Raw genomic sequence first — 13,947 nt, 5'->3', positions numbered from 1 at the left:
GTAGTATTTTATTGGAACGATGTCCATCAGAACCCTAACAAAATATTCACTTTGTCACACTATTTGTCTTGTTGTTGTTTTTAAATTCAGTGTCATCTTGAATTTTTATTTCTGGTAAAGAAAATCTTTTTTCCTTCGTTTAAATTAATAATAAAAGTATTAATGTCTTTGGGAAATAAAAGTTCTCTGGAACTCCAAAGACCCCTTTTATACAAAGAGAATTTCCTGTTTGTTTAAGCAGAAACTGCTTCAAATGATATCAGCTAAAAACAAAGTTCATTTCAACAAACTGGTCGATGCTTAATCACTTAGAGTAAAAGGAAGTTATATAAGGACTTTTCTGATATTAAAAAAGTGGTTCCACTCTCTTTTACTATTTTTAACACTTAAAGAGATGCCAAAGGCAATACCAAAGAATGCCACTACTTTTCTTTTATCCCCTCATAGAAATAAGAACAATCAAATGGGAAAAGCAGCTATTGGAAAGCCAAATAAAGGCAGCAGAATGGAATATAGATTTGGTTCCACTGTTTCTAGATTCAATTTCAGGAAGAAGTAGATAAAACTGTATAGAAAATAGTTTATATTTATTCACCTCATTAGGTATCCCGAGGACTAAAAAACAGATGGGGCTTACTTGGTCTATTCCCTTGGACTGATGTTGGTCTGACTTAGGAGGACCCAGTCCTCAAAGTCAATCACAGAACTGATCCATTCAGGTATGGATCTTCACTTAAGAAAAGCCTTTTGTCCTCATCAGCTTTATAAAGAGAAACAAATTCTCCTCCTGGGTGTTTCAATTCACCCCAGAATGAACAGCCCATTGAGGTACAGGACCCTGCCCACCTGCACCTACATCTCCTCTATTAAAAGCCTCTCAATGGTTCTAGAATATGCAATGAGTATCCCCGTAAACTCTTCCCAAGTCAAGGAGGATGAAGGCCCCACACAGGGAGAACCTCCCTTTCCTGGCCTGAAGGGAGGGATGATGCGGTCACTTGTTCTGAGCAGCTGCAGGAGTGCACCAGGAGCCTCCCCAGCTGTCCCTGGGGTGAGGCTGAGAGCAGCAGCTCCCACACGTACTTTTGGATAGAACTTCCTCAATGACAGAATGAATGAGTTCCTTCTTTAAAAAGGAAATCACACAGGGCTGTACAACCCCCCACCTCAATGACTCTGGGCTATGTCAAAATGGAAAACATATGTGCATATTCCGAAAATAGAAACTCAGGGTTAGATAAAAGAGAACTTGAGAGGGGAAAGTAATTATTGGTGCTGGTTCAAAAAAACTAATGTATAGAATTAAAAAGATGTACTACTTCTATATATATTAATTAACCAAGGGATGTTTTTTAATGAAAGTGTAAGACAATTTAGTCCTCCAATCTTAGGGACTACTACAAAAGACATTTTATCTTGTGTGAATAAGACCTTGTAGAAGTAAGATTTTAACCATGATAAACAATATATTCTTTATGCTCCTATCTCAGAAGCCATTATGGCATTAAATATTTAGTTCACAACTATACCTGTAAACAGCATAGTTAGGTTCTTAGAAATTACCTAGACCAACTTTCTACATTTTATTTTTTGTATTTAAAACATATTGAGATGGTGTTTTAATAAATGAATTCTGACCTGAACCAAAGTCTATGACGATGCAGATCAAGACTCTTTTAGCCCTTCTGCCTTTACCCCCACCACCAAGCCTCATGTATGTATGAATGTATATTTCTAGTTTGCTGAATTAGTTTTCTCGGTACAAATGAGATTAAGTTTAAGGATCTGTTCTCTAATGGACTGTGGGAGCCTTTTTTTTTTTTAATTAAAAAGTAAAAAGTTAGAAAGTTCTTTCAAAACTGTATTCAATAAGTCATATTTAAAAATGAGACAGAGTAGGGTTTGGGGAAGGTACAAAGCTTGCCTGATAAACATATTAGTATTATCCATCAACCCAATTCTTGAAGTTCTTGTCTTTGGAATACCATTGCTATTATTAAAACCTAAAGTAGGCTAGCACATTTATTCTCAAGTTTTTTCCTAATACTAGAAAATACATTATATCCCCTCCAAATAAAGATAGAGTCATTGACTTCAATTCCTGTTACCACTATATGTTCCAGGGATTATATGCAGTCTTATTATAAAAGCCTGAGTTTTCACTTACAAGCAGTAGACAATCCTGGACCATCGGTAGAACTGAGCATATCTGTCAAACCAGATTCTCCACAACTTTCCTCTGATGATTGACTTACATCACCCATTTGTGAGGCCTTCACAACAACCTGTAGGCTCTCAGCTAAGAAGAAAAACAAAAATAAAATTTATATATTCATAAGTTAGACACACACACATATATATACACACACACACATACATAAACACACACACACACATACACACACACATATGGCTTAGCCTGAACCAGGGACTGGTATTTGCCGTCCATCTGTTTTTTTATGACCCAGAAGCTAAGAATGGTTTTTACATTTTTAAATGTTTGTTTTTAAAAAACAAACAAACAAACAAAAAGCCAAGAATATACAACAGAGACTGCGTGTGGCTTAAAAAGTCTAAAATATTTACTATCTGGTCCTTTACAGAAAAAGTTTACTAACCCACCCATGATCTTGATCAATACTTTTACCATCTTTTTATGATAAAGAATTAATTCATTCAATTGTAAAATATAAAGACATCATACTAAAAAAAAAGGGTTTCAAAGCAATTTTTAGTAAATTAACATACAGAACAACTGCCTGTAATTCTTTTAGTTTAAATATTTTATCAAACATTAGGATTATAAAACCTTCTACTCAGAAATATTAGCTATTCTTTAAAATAGTATTTCCCCAAACTTGTTTTAAAAAGTTCCCCAATCTTTACCCCAGACCTACTGGACCAGATCCTCTGGGAAAGAAAATGGGATTTTAATTTTAAACAAGCTCTGCAGATTACTTGCGATCTGGCAAGAATGGGAAAGACCATGCCAAGAAGGTGAAGTTTCTCATTTACAATAAGAAATTTTCAACTTGTAAGTGTTCTAGTATAATTCTGAGGTCCCCACAAGTATTTCTAACACTAAGAATCAAAGGCAAAAGATATCATTTTGACAGTTAAATATTCGAAGCATTTTAAATATGTAACTATCAAAAAGTACTAAAATGCCCTATCCAATGACACAATTCAACAAATATTCATTGAGCACCTGCTCTATTTTAAGTTGTGAATGTGATATTCTAGGTTGGGCATGTGATAACTAAATTAGGGGTATTTGCAGATTGCAGGAGGAAAGAGACATACAACTAACTACACTACAAAGGAACACATGATCAGTTCTGCTCTATTGCTGAGTTTTTAGAGCATTGTTAAATGATACAGTAGCAAGGAGGAACAGGAGGGTTATATTTGCTCATGGGCTTGGGAAAAATTTAAGGCAGAAGAAAATGAGCCAGACTTTGAAAGATGGATGGAATTCAATGGGCACAGACAGAAGAGGAAATTGTGGCAGGGAAAGCAGTCCGGCAGAGGGAATGGCATGAGCTAAGACCCAAGCGAGGCCAGTTGGAATAGTGAAAGGGGGAAGGCGATCGGCCTGGCAGACAATGGCGCCAACAGACAACATGGCCAAAAGACAACATGGCCGACAAATATGGCCGTGAGACCCTGCCAAGACCTTGACCTCGACTTTGAGGTCCCAGGTGGGACTCTTTCCGGGGTAAGGGAAGGCCCTGGATATTCCAAACAGACCTCACCATTAGCTTCCACCATTGGTGGTATAATCAGTAACAGCTGGAGCTCCTCTCCTTAGCTTTAGCAAGGGCAGGAATAATTAATAGCTTATTAGTTAACCACACAAGCCAAAATTCATTCTGCCTAGAAGAGCCAGCATCAAATTTTAGTGCATATTTTTGTCCTTCTCTCCCATTTCTCAACAAGCTCTGTTCTTTTCCCCCATTTCCTAATAAATTCTTTTTACTGGCCTAATTAAACTGGCATGTTATTAAATTCTTTTATCCAACTTAGCCAAGAACCTAGAGGAATCCAACACTTCCCCGGCTTTATAAGGACACAATATGAGGAGCATTTCAAAACAGGAATCCCTGCAAAATCTCTCAACTGCACTTTGAATATTGATGATCAACGACCCAGATGGGGGTTGTCTTTTGAGCAGCTGGGTCCACTGCTGCTCCTGGCCCCTCTACCACATGGTGGGCCAGAGGAATTAAAGCAGATGGACTCTACATCACTGCACTAGTGAAAGATTTTCAGGGAGGAAATTAAAGCCACTGGCTAAAACTGAGAGAGGGTGGATTATTTGATAAAGGCATTATCAAAGGTAATAAGAGAGTCACCGGTCCTTGTTAACCTATTTGAAAAGACTTTGGGCCTGTTTTATTTTTTAAAAATATCTTGAATCTGTCAACTTCTCTTTATTTCCATTGCCAATAGCCCTGACCTAAACCAAGGCACTAACATCTCTGATCTCAACTTCTGAAACTGCTTCCTACCAGGTCTCCAAGCTAACTAGTCAACTTCCAAACTGATCTCCATTCAGCACTCAGTGTCATTTCTAAGACATATATCAGATCATTCCATTCCCAGGATGAAAAGTTTCCAATGACTTTTCATCACATTTGGAATAAAATTTATGTTTTTATTATACCATGACCTACAGTATGCACCCAAATTCACAACCTCACCCCATACCAGTCTTCCCTGTTGTCTCTTCCCACGCTGGGCCTTCTCTTTTTCCTTGAACATGTCAAAATCTATCCAGCTTCAGGGGCTGGACATTTGTTTTCTCTCTGCCCAGGAATCATCCTTCCCCCAGATCTCCAGACAACTGGCTTCTTCTCCTCTTTCAGTTCTCTTCTCAAAAAATAATCTCAGAGAGGCCTCCCTGGACCTCTCTAAAGCAGAACCTTCAGCTCATCCCATCATTATCTTATTTTCTTATGACTTTCTCAAATTATATTTTCTTGTATATGGTCTAGAAATTATCAAAGCATTACTGTTTCCTTAGCACCAACCCAGTGGACAAGATAGATGCTCAGTGACTATCTCATTAATGAATAAATGATTCTATCAGTGGACTTGACTCTACTTCAAACAACCTCCATGCCCTTTTTTAAAAAATTATTATTTATTTATTTCTCTCCCCTTCCCACCCCCCAGCCCCGCCCCGTTGTCTGCTCTCTGTGTCCATTTGCTGTGTGTTCTTTGGCTGCTTGCATTCTTGTTAGTGGCACCAGGAATCTGCGTCTCCCTCCCATTGTGTCATCTTGCTAGGTAAGCTCTCCACATGTGCGGCACCACTCCTCAGTAGGCTGCGCTCAGGGTAGCTGCCTTGAGGGGTGAATTCCCGGCACATGGGGCTCCTCCACATGGGGGACACCCCTGCGTGGCATGGCACTCCCTGTGCACATCAGCACTGCACGTGGGCCAGCTCATCACACAGATCAGGATACCCTGGGTTTGAACATTGGACCTCCCATGTGGTACGTGTACACTCCATCATTTGAGCCAAATCCACTTCCCTCCATGCCCTTTTGAAGACCACAGTTTTCTCAACTATGAAATAAGGTCAACTGATTCCATGATTTCTAAAATCTCTTCCAAAGCTAATGTCCTTAGATTCTATACCAGAGCTCAGTAAGCATTTTCTGAAAAGGGTCAGGCAGTAAATATTTTAGGCTTCATGGCTATAGAGTTTCTGACAACACTATTCATCTCTGCCATTGTGGTCCAAAAGCAGTTGTAGACAATAGGTAAACAAATGGATGGGCTGTGCTCCAATAAAGGGAGATTTATAAAAACAGGCCACAGGATGCATTTAGTCTGCAGGGTGAAATTTATAGGCCCTTGTTTTAAATAGCTGCATTGCCTACTCTTCTCTCAGGTGGGTGCTGTTTTATCTCCCAAACACTTTGTCCTCATTGTCATTTCCAGATCATTATCCCCATCTTTTTAAACCTGTTTCTCTCTTGAATACCATGCAATCAAATTATACCACTCACTGCCCCTTCTTGTTGCTATTCATCTACAGCCCCCAAGCCGCTCGCCTGCATTCCTTGAACAATTTAGCACCTGGTATATGTTCTCCTCCCTTCCACCAATGCTTTTCCTGTCAAAATCCTTAGCAACTTCAAGTCCATGAACACAGTCCTTCTAGTATGGTGGCCCTTCATTTCCAATGATCTTGTTCTCCACAAGACCTCATCCACAAACTCCCATGGTTATACTCTAGACTTTATCACCAATATCTGCACCTTGCCCCCTGTGGCAGTTGAAGATTATTTATGAATCCCAAAAAAGAGAAAGATTATGTTTGTGAACTAATCTATTCTTCTGGGTGTGATACCTTTGATTATATTTGATTCAGTTGAGGGGCCCTTGATTAAGATTAGGGCTTTGATTCAACCACATCAGTAAGCCATGACTCAGATTGAGTCCCTACCTCCTTGGTGGACCTATATAAATGGACACTTACTCAAGAAGACACACGGTAGAGGAGAGAACTTTGTCATTTTTGATCCTATGGCCCGGAAAGAGATGAGCCATTTGCCTAACAGTTTGCAGCTGAAGAGAACATAGCACCTGAGCAGCTGAGAAGAACCAGAAAGAACCCAGCCCTATGCCAGAGACTGATATAGGAAGGCCTGAGACACAAGTCCTATGCCAGCCTACAGCTGAGATCAGGAAAGAGCTGGGCCCCTGGAGCCTTAGGAGGAAGAGGAAGCCCAGGACGGAGAGACCAGGCAGAGATCAGCGACCACCCTGCTTCAACATGTGGCAGCTGAGTCTGCTGCGAAAGCAAACTTGGGACTCTTTAGGGCCTTGTAACTGTAAGCTTTACCCTAAATAAATATCCTCTATAAAAGCCAACAGATTACTAGTACTTGGCATCAGCTCCCCTTTGGCCCTTATAGTCTAGGCTCCATACAGCAGTCGGAAGTTTCCTTTTAAAACACAAATCAAGTCACTCTTCTACTCAGAATGAAATTCACTCAGAATGAAATTCAAAGTTCTTACCCTGTTTAAGTAATGTAAGTCCCAGTTAACTCTGACTCCTCTCCTACCACTCTCCCTCCCCGTCACACCCCTCATTTCACTCTATCGCCAGCATCCTCCTTGCTGTTCCTCAAAGTAGCTGGGTACTCACTTGTCTCAGGACCTTTGCACATGCTGCTCCCTCCATCTGGAATGCTCTTTCCTCCAAGATCTACTTGGCTTTCTTACTTCCTTCTTGTCTCTGCATACATATCACTATATAAAAGGGCCTTCCCTGGTCACCTTATCTGAAATAGAACCTCATCAACTTCACCACTCTCTACCGCTTTTATCCATTTATTTTCTTCACAGCATTTGCCAACACCTGACATACTTCTTTATATTTTGCTGCCTCTAGCATATAGGTTCCAGAAGAGCAGGGGCTTTTGTCCTTTTCCACTGTCTCCTCATTGCCAGGACCACAGTGCACAGCACCTAGTAGGTGCTCAATAACATTTTCTGAATGTTTCGAATCAAATCCTTTTGGAAGCAACTTACCTTCTTTCAGTGCTGCTGCTAGTAATGAGGCTGCCTGGGGAGGCTCTCCTGGGTCCGGTTTAATGAGGAGGTGGGGCTCTAGATGGACATCCTCAAATCCACTCAGTTCTCCAAGCTCAGCATAGATATGCAGTTTCTCCTCCAAATACATGCAAATTTGTTGGTCTTGGTTACTGAGCATTTCTGTGAAAGGGAATTTACCACAGGTGGTTTCACTAACATGAATACAACTGACAGGAAAATCCAAGTCACAAGATAAAGATGTTGCTAATTTATAAGTATGGTCTAACAGGAAAGGTGCAAGTGGCTGAGTAGGGCAGACCCAGGTGCAAATCACTTAGTGACTATGGATGTGCCATCTCTCCAAGCTCGCATGATCTCTTCTGTAAGTAACACACTTGTAAATGTTCCTTCCCTTTCCTGTCCCCCTAATTCCAGAAACACTCAGGACCTTTGAAGGATGGATGAAGACAGAAGAGAGAAGGGTAGGCGGGGAAAGAAGTCCAGCAGAGGGACTGGCGTGAGCAAAGACCTAAGGACACCAGCACATCTATTGTTTGTTTATTCAAGCTGCTTTCTATTAAGGCTAAACTCAGGAATGAACATGGAGGCGGCGCTGTCTGTGAAGAGTGAATACCCACAAGGGAAAATGATACAAAAACCGAAATGACCCCAGCTTCTGCCAGTCTGGTTGAAACCAAAGATACCGGTTTATGTTTTCGTTTCTAAACATCCAATTTCTGAGACCGCCTTTGTATGCATCATTTTCCTCTGATTTCAACATGTCATAGAATTCTAAGAATCCTCGACCAATGCCTATGCCCACCTCCCACAGATTCTGATTTAATTGGTTGAGGATGGGGTCTAGGCAGCAGTGTTTTTTAAGACCTCTCTGTTGATTCTCATGTCCAGCCAGAGCTGAAACCTTGAGTTAATCTAATTTCCTTACTTCACAGATCTGGAAACTCAGGACCACAGCAATTGGGTTCCTTGCCCAAAGTTACATAGCTATGACATGACAGCACTGGGACCTAAAATTAGACATCAGACAGCAATTCCAAAGCTCATCTGCAGCATACTGTCCCAAATTATTGTTTCATGTATATGTATACATTTCTTTTTTTTTTCCTTTAAGATTATTTCTCTCCCTTTCCCCCCACCCACCCCAGTTGTCTGTTCTCTGTGTCAATTTGCTGCATCTTCTTTATCCGCTTCTGTTGTTGTCAGCGGCATGGGAATCTGTGTTTCTTTTTGTTGCTGTCATCTTGTTGTGTCAGCTCTCTGTGTGTGAGGCGCCATTCCTGGGCAGGCTGCACTTTCTTTCACGCTGGGCGGCTCTCCTTACGGGGCGCACTCCTTGCACGTGGGGCTCCCCTACACGGGGGACACCCCTGTGTGGCACGGCACTCCTTGCGCACATCAGCACTGCACATGGGCCAGCTCCACACGGGTCAAGGAGGCCCAGGGTTTGAACCGCGGACCTCCCATGTGGCAGATGGACACCCTAACCACTGGGCCAAGTCCTCTGCCCCCTATGTATACATTTCTAAACATTAAGGCAGAAAATGAGAGAGAGTCATCAGATTTGAGCACTTCTAGTGTCTGTACTTTTTTGGGGGGCCTTAGGTGCACAGAATTGAGTTAATTGCTTAGCCATAATTGTCCATTTATGATACCTGGGCTTTCCCAACATACAAGGAGACCACCCTGGCCAGGCAGCCAGAGGTGCCTGCTGCATACCTTGACACTGATGAATTTTGGCCACTCTTGCTTCCACTTTCCTCTTCTCTTCATCGGATTCACTTGTTCTTCCCCCTTCTTCTTCTGGACAACTTTAAAAGACATTGGTTAGGAGAGACAACTGAAACCAAATCCAAGTATCTTCAGGTTCGTTAGCAAGACATGAGAATTTGGCAACAGAATTATTTATAAAAGAGAAAAGTTCAACATCGCAAGAATTCATCAAATTCCTGTCTAAGAAATTTGGGTTTCTGGACCTAATATAACATAGTCCTTAAAGTCCACAGTATATGCTGGCTTCCAATACACCAATGAAAATACATACACACAAATATACACTCAAAACATACATTCACACACCCCACAATACTAACTCTGGCATTAGGGACAACAAAAATAAGAACTTTTCACTTGCTCATATGAATCCTTCTGTTCTCAATGGGGGTAGAGCACAGAAGTTGAGGGGTAGGGTACTAGGCTGGGTGGGGCAAGGTGGAGGAACTTTCATATAACTCATGAAAGTTCTAACTGATCCAATTACCATCAAAGGTGACCACCCCCACCCTCCCACCCCCCTTTAGAACTGTCCTTGCACAATTAAAGAGCAGCAATGCACACAGAGCACACACTTAGAGCCACCAATTTAAAAACATTTATTGAATGACTCCTGGGTGCTAGGCAAAAGGGCACGGTCCCTGCCCTCAAGGAGCTTTCAATCTAATTTGATAAACATATACATCAAAAGAAGATAGCAACTACAAGGCAGTGCAGGACCAGCAACAAATAAATGTTTGAGAAAGCTGGTATTAAAGGATTTCAGGAAGGAAGAGACCATCCCGACTGACCAGGTAGTCACAAAGTAGGCGAGGTGGGAGCTGCACCAAAGCTGGAAGGTCTTGCACAGGCAGGGGAGAGGTGGGGGAGCACGCAGGGAGGTGCGGAGGACAAAGCTGCAGCTGAGGGCTATTGCAGGTGGATGCCCGGGGCAGAGGGCAGGCCATTCTGGCTGAGGCCAAGTGTTCATGCAAGGGAGACACTGGTTAGAATAGTCTTCCTAATTGATCAAATCCATTTTATAGATTATGGACATAAGCCAATGTTACCTTTCTACTGCCTGTTGGATCCGTCTCATCCAGTTATTTCGTTCCTCCTTGGAATTGGTATGAATTTCATACATCTCGGGACCAGCAGATGAAGCACTGATCAGAAACATGCCTCTCTCTTCATTAGCTACTTCTCTAGCGATAAGCTTCTGAAGGGAAATAACTGATGGCTTCTGGTCCTACGTAAAATAGGAAGAGGTACAGATAAAACAGCATGCTATCTCAAGGAAAGGTCTCAAAAGACATTTCCTAGGGAAAGCAACAGTTTTGGAAAAATCTTTATTTCGCTTCCAACCTTTTCCAAGGAGATGCAGAAGTTGACAGGATCTACAAGGGAGAGGATGTGAAGAAGACAGGATGGAAAAAGAGGCGCAGGGGTGAATGTTTATCCTTAAGAATTTTGGTGTAAAAGAACAACCTTAAAAAGACAGTCAGAGAGGAAGGAAAAATCAAAATGCAGTGGTGAGTGATGAAGGGATTTTTCTAAAAGGGCAGAGGGTAAGAAATAGTATATTGAATATTATAACAAAGAAATTGAGAAGGACAGAGGACCTTGAAGAGTCCATTGTATTTGGGAGTTAAAAAGGAACTCAGTTTCAATAAGGTGAAGGGAACAGAACCCCCACGCACACAGAGGGGGCTGTAAAAGTGAAAGAAGACGGGGAGGCAAGACCATCAAGTCCCCAAGAATAACCACCTCTCCTGTCACTGCAGCACGGATCGCAGCAACATTTTAACTTTCACGACGTCCACGTTTATGCCTGCAAATGCCCCTTTCCCCCACCAACAGTCAGCCCATGGTGGACAGAAGCGGGTCTAATTCATCCACATGTGCCTAGCACCTTGCCTTGAACATAGCAGGCACTCAATGAATGTCTGTAGAACTAAATTTAACATACTTCCACCCAAGGGCACGAGGGGACACGTCTCACCTTTGGAACCCAGGCTGTGAATACATCACCCTCTGCCAACATTTACTGTGCTGCTCCAGGGTGCACTTCTAAGATAAGCAAGACACTAATCCAACATTGGCTTGGGTAAGTAGCTGCAACTCAAAGAACGGCTAAAGGAATGCCTGCAGGAGTCACAGGAGATAAATACGAATGATCTCTGGATCATGGCTTCCACCACTGTTTACAGTCTGTTGCTGTATGTGGTTTTGGAGAACCCCAGGGACCACGCGATGCCTTCATCCAGACGCTGCCTCTGCATCCTCAGGGCTGACTTCTTAGTACAGGTTTGCCTGCTTTCTCTCCATTACACAGCTTTACCACATCTGAAGTCGTGAGCCAGGGTGTACCCAGAGCACTTTTTCAGCCCACTCTTTTGAGGGTCGCTTCAGGGAAAAAAAGCCACAATAGAACAGACAACTGATCTGCCTTCTGATCAGGGAACTACCCTGAGCACTGTTTATCTCCCTTTTTCTACTAGGATCTACCACCCAAGAACTTATCTGCTTTCTTTGTTTCACTGAATATTTTTAGTTTCTTCACCTTACAAGGTAAGAGTGGGTTTGTTTGCTTGAGACATCAGCAACAGTGAAACTATTTGAACTAGATGGCTCTTGTTACAGACAGAGAGAGGATGATGGGGTAATATATTTTATGAGTGAAGAATGTGAAGGGAAATTAGAATTAAGTCACCATCAGAAGGCATCAGGAAACATGTTCATTATTATTTATATTAATCATAATTACCATATTAATCATAGGAATACTAGAGATGAACAAGAATTTAAATAAAACCCCCAGGAATGGAGGGAACACCTCTGCTTTGGAGAGTAATATCAAAAATTGGTGATGCACACCATCCCAGGGTCCTTAGGATGGAGGAATAAAATATGGATTAGAGTGGACTTACTGGTATTCTACTACAGGATTATTGTGACTCTGGCAATGAAAGAAACTGGATTATTGATGTGGAGACAGTGGCCACAGTAGTTGCTGAAGGCAGAGAAAGGGAAAAAGAATTGTGATATGGGCGCATTTTCAAGACTTGGAGTTGTCCTGAATGATATTGCAGGGACAGATGCAGGACATTATATATCCTGCCATAACCCACTGAATATCCTGAGATAGAGTGTAAACTACAACATAAACCATAATCCGTGCTGTGTAACAGTGCTCCAAAATGTACTCCTCAAATGCAATGAATGTACCACACTAATGAAAGAAGTTGTGGATGTGGGAGGAATGGGAGGTGGGGGGAGGGGGTATATGGGAACCTCTTATATTTTTTAATGTAACATTTTGTGTGATCTATGTATCTTTTTTAAAAAAGATAATAAAAATGTGGCTTTTTAATTATTAAAAAATTTGGTGATCCAAAGGCCTAATCAACCTACAGAGATTTTTTTTTTGGTGCTACACCATCTAAAAATTGTTTTTAAAATAGGCTGCCAACATTCAAATCTTGGGTGATTCTACTTTTTTAAAAAATCTGGATTTCTGGATTCCAGGGAAAAACAGAAGCTGGAAATATTGGGTCTATATTCTCACCTAAAACACCGGCTACAGCTGAGTAATGCCTTCCTCTTTGAGACAGGCCTTTGCAGATTCACTCCATTGTCTCCTTGATACAGGCCCTGCTCTAGTTCACTTCCTGTCCAATTCCCCTATGCACTGGAGTCAAAGGCATCTGATGTAGGGCAAGAGGAAAGGAGCTGCTCTCTTTGGTCCTATTATTACCTATTATTATATCATATCCATTTTGGGATTTCATGTGATTTCATAAGGGATTCCACTGGAAAGTGAGATCTTATGACTGCTTCATAATTTTAAATTTTGAAATTACGCACCTATTTGTTCATTTTCTCTTTTTTACTGTTTGTTCATGTTTAAATGACCTTCTTTGATATTCAAGAGATTCCTTCTAAATTTAGACTCAGGATTTAGTGAACACATCAATTTCTCCCTATTCATTTTATAGGTTCGGCTCTTAGCCCTATTTTCACCTGAGACCTCTTTAAAAACAGAGTAAGAAATTTATCTTGCTACTTTCAGCTCTTATTTTCTGGAAGTTTCCAAATTCATGATATCTTCTGTCATATGTCACAAGCAAGATAAGCATTTACTAAATAAGTTTTTTCTAAAGGGCACAAGGAGCAGAGAATCACACCTGTGGACATTAGTGTGAGGTTAACTTTCTAAAATACTAGGGCAAGAACTAGGAAATCCAGAGATCTGTCCACAGCTTGTAAATGTATCAATTTTCCAAGATGTTAACTATAAGATATTTATTACACATGGGCTGCTGTCAGAAAGATGCAACTAAAATGTGTAAGATCAAAAGGTAGGGTGCACTTGACTCTTCAAGGATGACATGTTTTCTCTTTTGCTCCCTGATACTGCCAAGGGCTTGGTGGGCCTTTATGAACAGAGCTGCATGTCAGACTAACATCTTCAGGAAATAGCAGCAACAATATTTTGCTGCAATCCATACCCAGACACATTCTATCAAGAAAAGCTAAGTTGTGGTTACCTTCACTTCGGCACTTTGTTGAACGCATTCACAATGCCCCACTTAATGGTAAATGTGCCACTAAATGGCACAG

The 13,947-nt window shown here is 41.3% G+C and overlaps 1 protein-coding gene across 3 annotated transcripts in view; it reads right to left on the bottom strand.

Annotated features, from left to right (window-relative positions):
* The window catches only part of ARHGEF28 (Rho guanine nucleotide exchange factor 28), a 346,092-nt gene that overhangs the window by 41,210 nt on the left and 290,935 nt on the right, over nucleotides 1–13,947 (bottom strand). For all 3 annotated transcript variants that reach the window (XM_058310148.2, XM_058310153.2, XM_012523181.3), the window contains 4 exons: nucleotides 10,395–10,573; nucleotides 9,292–9,383; nucleotides 7,552–7,734; nucleotides 2,168–2,299 (listed from right to left, as the gene is read on the bottom strand). In XM_058310148.2, coding sequence (XP_058166131.1) covers nucleotides 2,168–2,299; nucleotides 7,552–7,734; nucleotides 9,292–9,383; nucleotides 10,395–10,573 — 586 coding nt within the window. The remainder of the gene's footprint in view (nucleotides 1–2,167; nucleotides 2,300–7,551; nucleotides 7,735–9,291; nucleotides 9,384–10,394; nucleotides 10,574–13,947) is intronic.

Source organism: Dasypus novemcinctus, chromosome 2, assembly GCF_030445035.2.
Source record: "Dasypus novemcinctus isolate mDasNov1 chromosome 2, mDasNov1.1.hap2, whole genome shotgun sequence".
Classification (NCBI taxonomy): Eukaryota; Metazoa; Chordata; class Mammalia; order Cingulata; family Dasypodidae; genus Dasypus; species Dasypus novemcinctus.
This window is presented reverse-complemented; position numbering and strand designations above follow the sequence as displayed.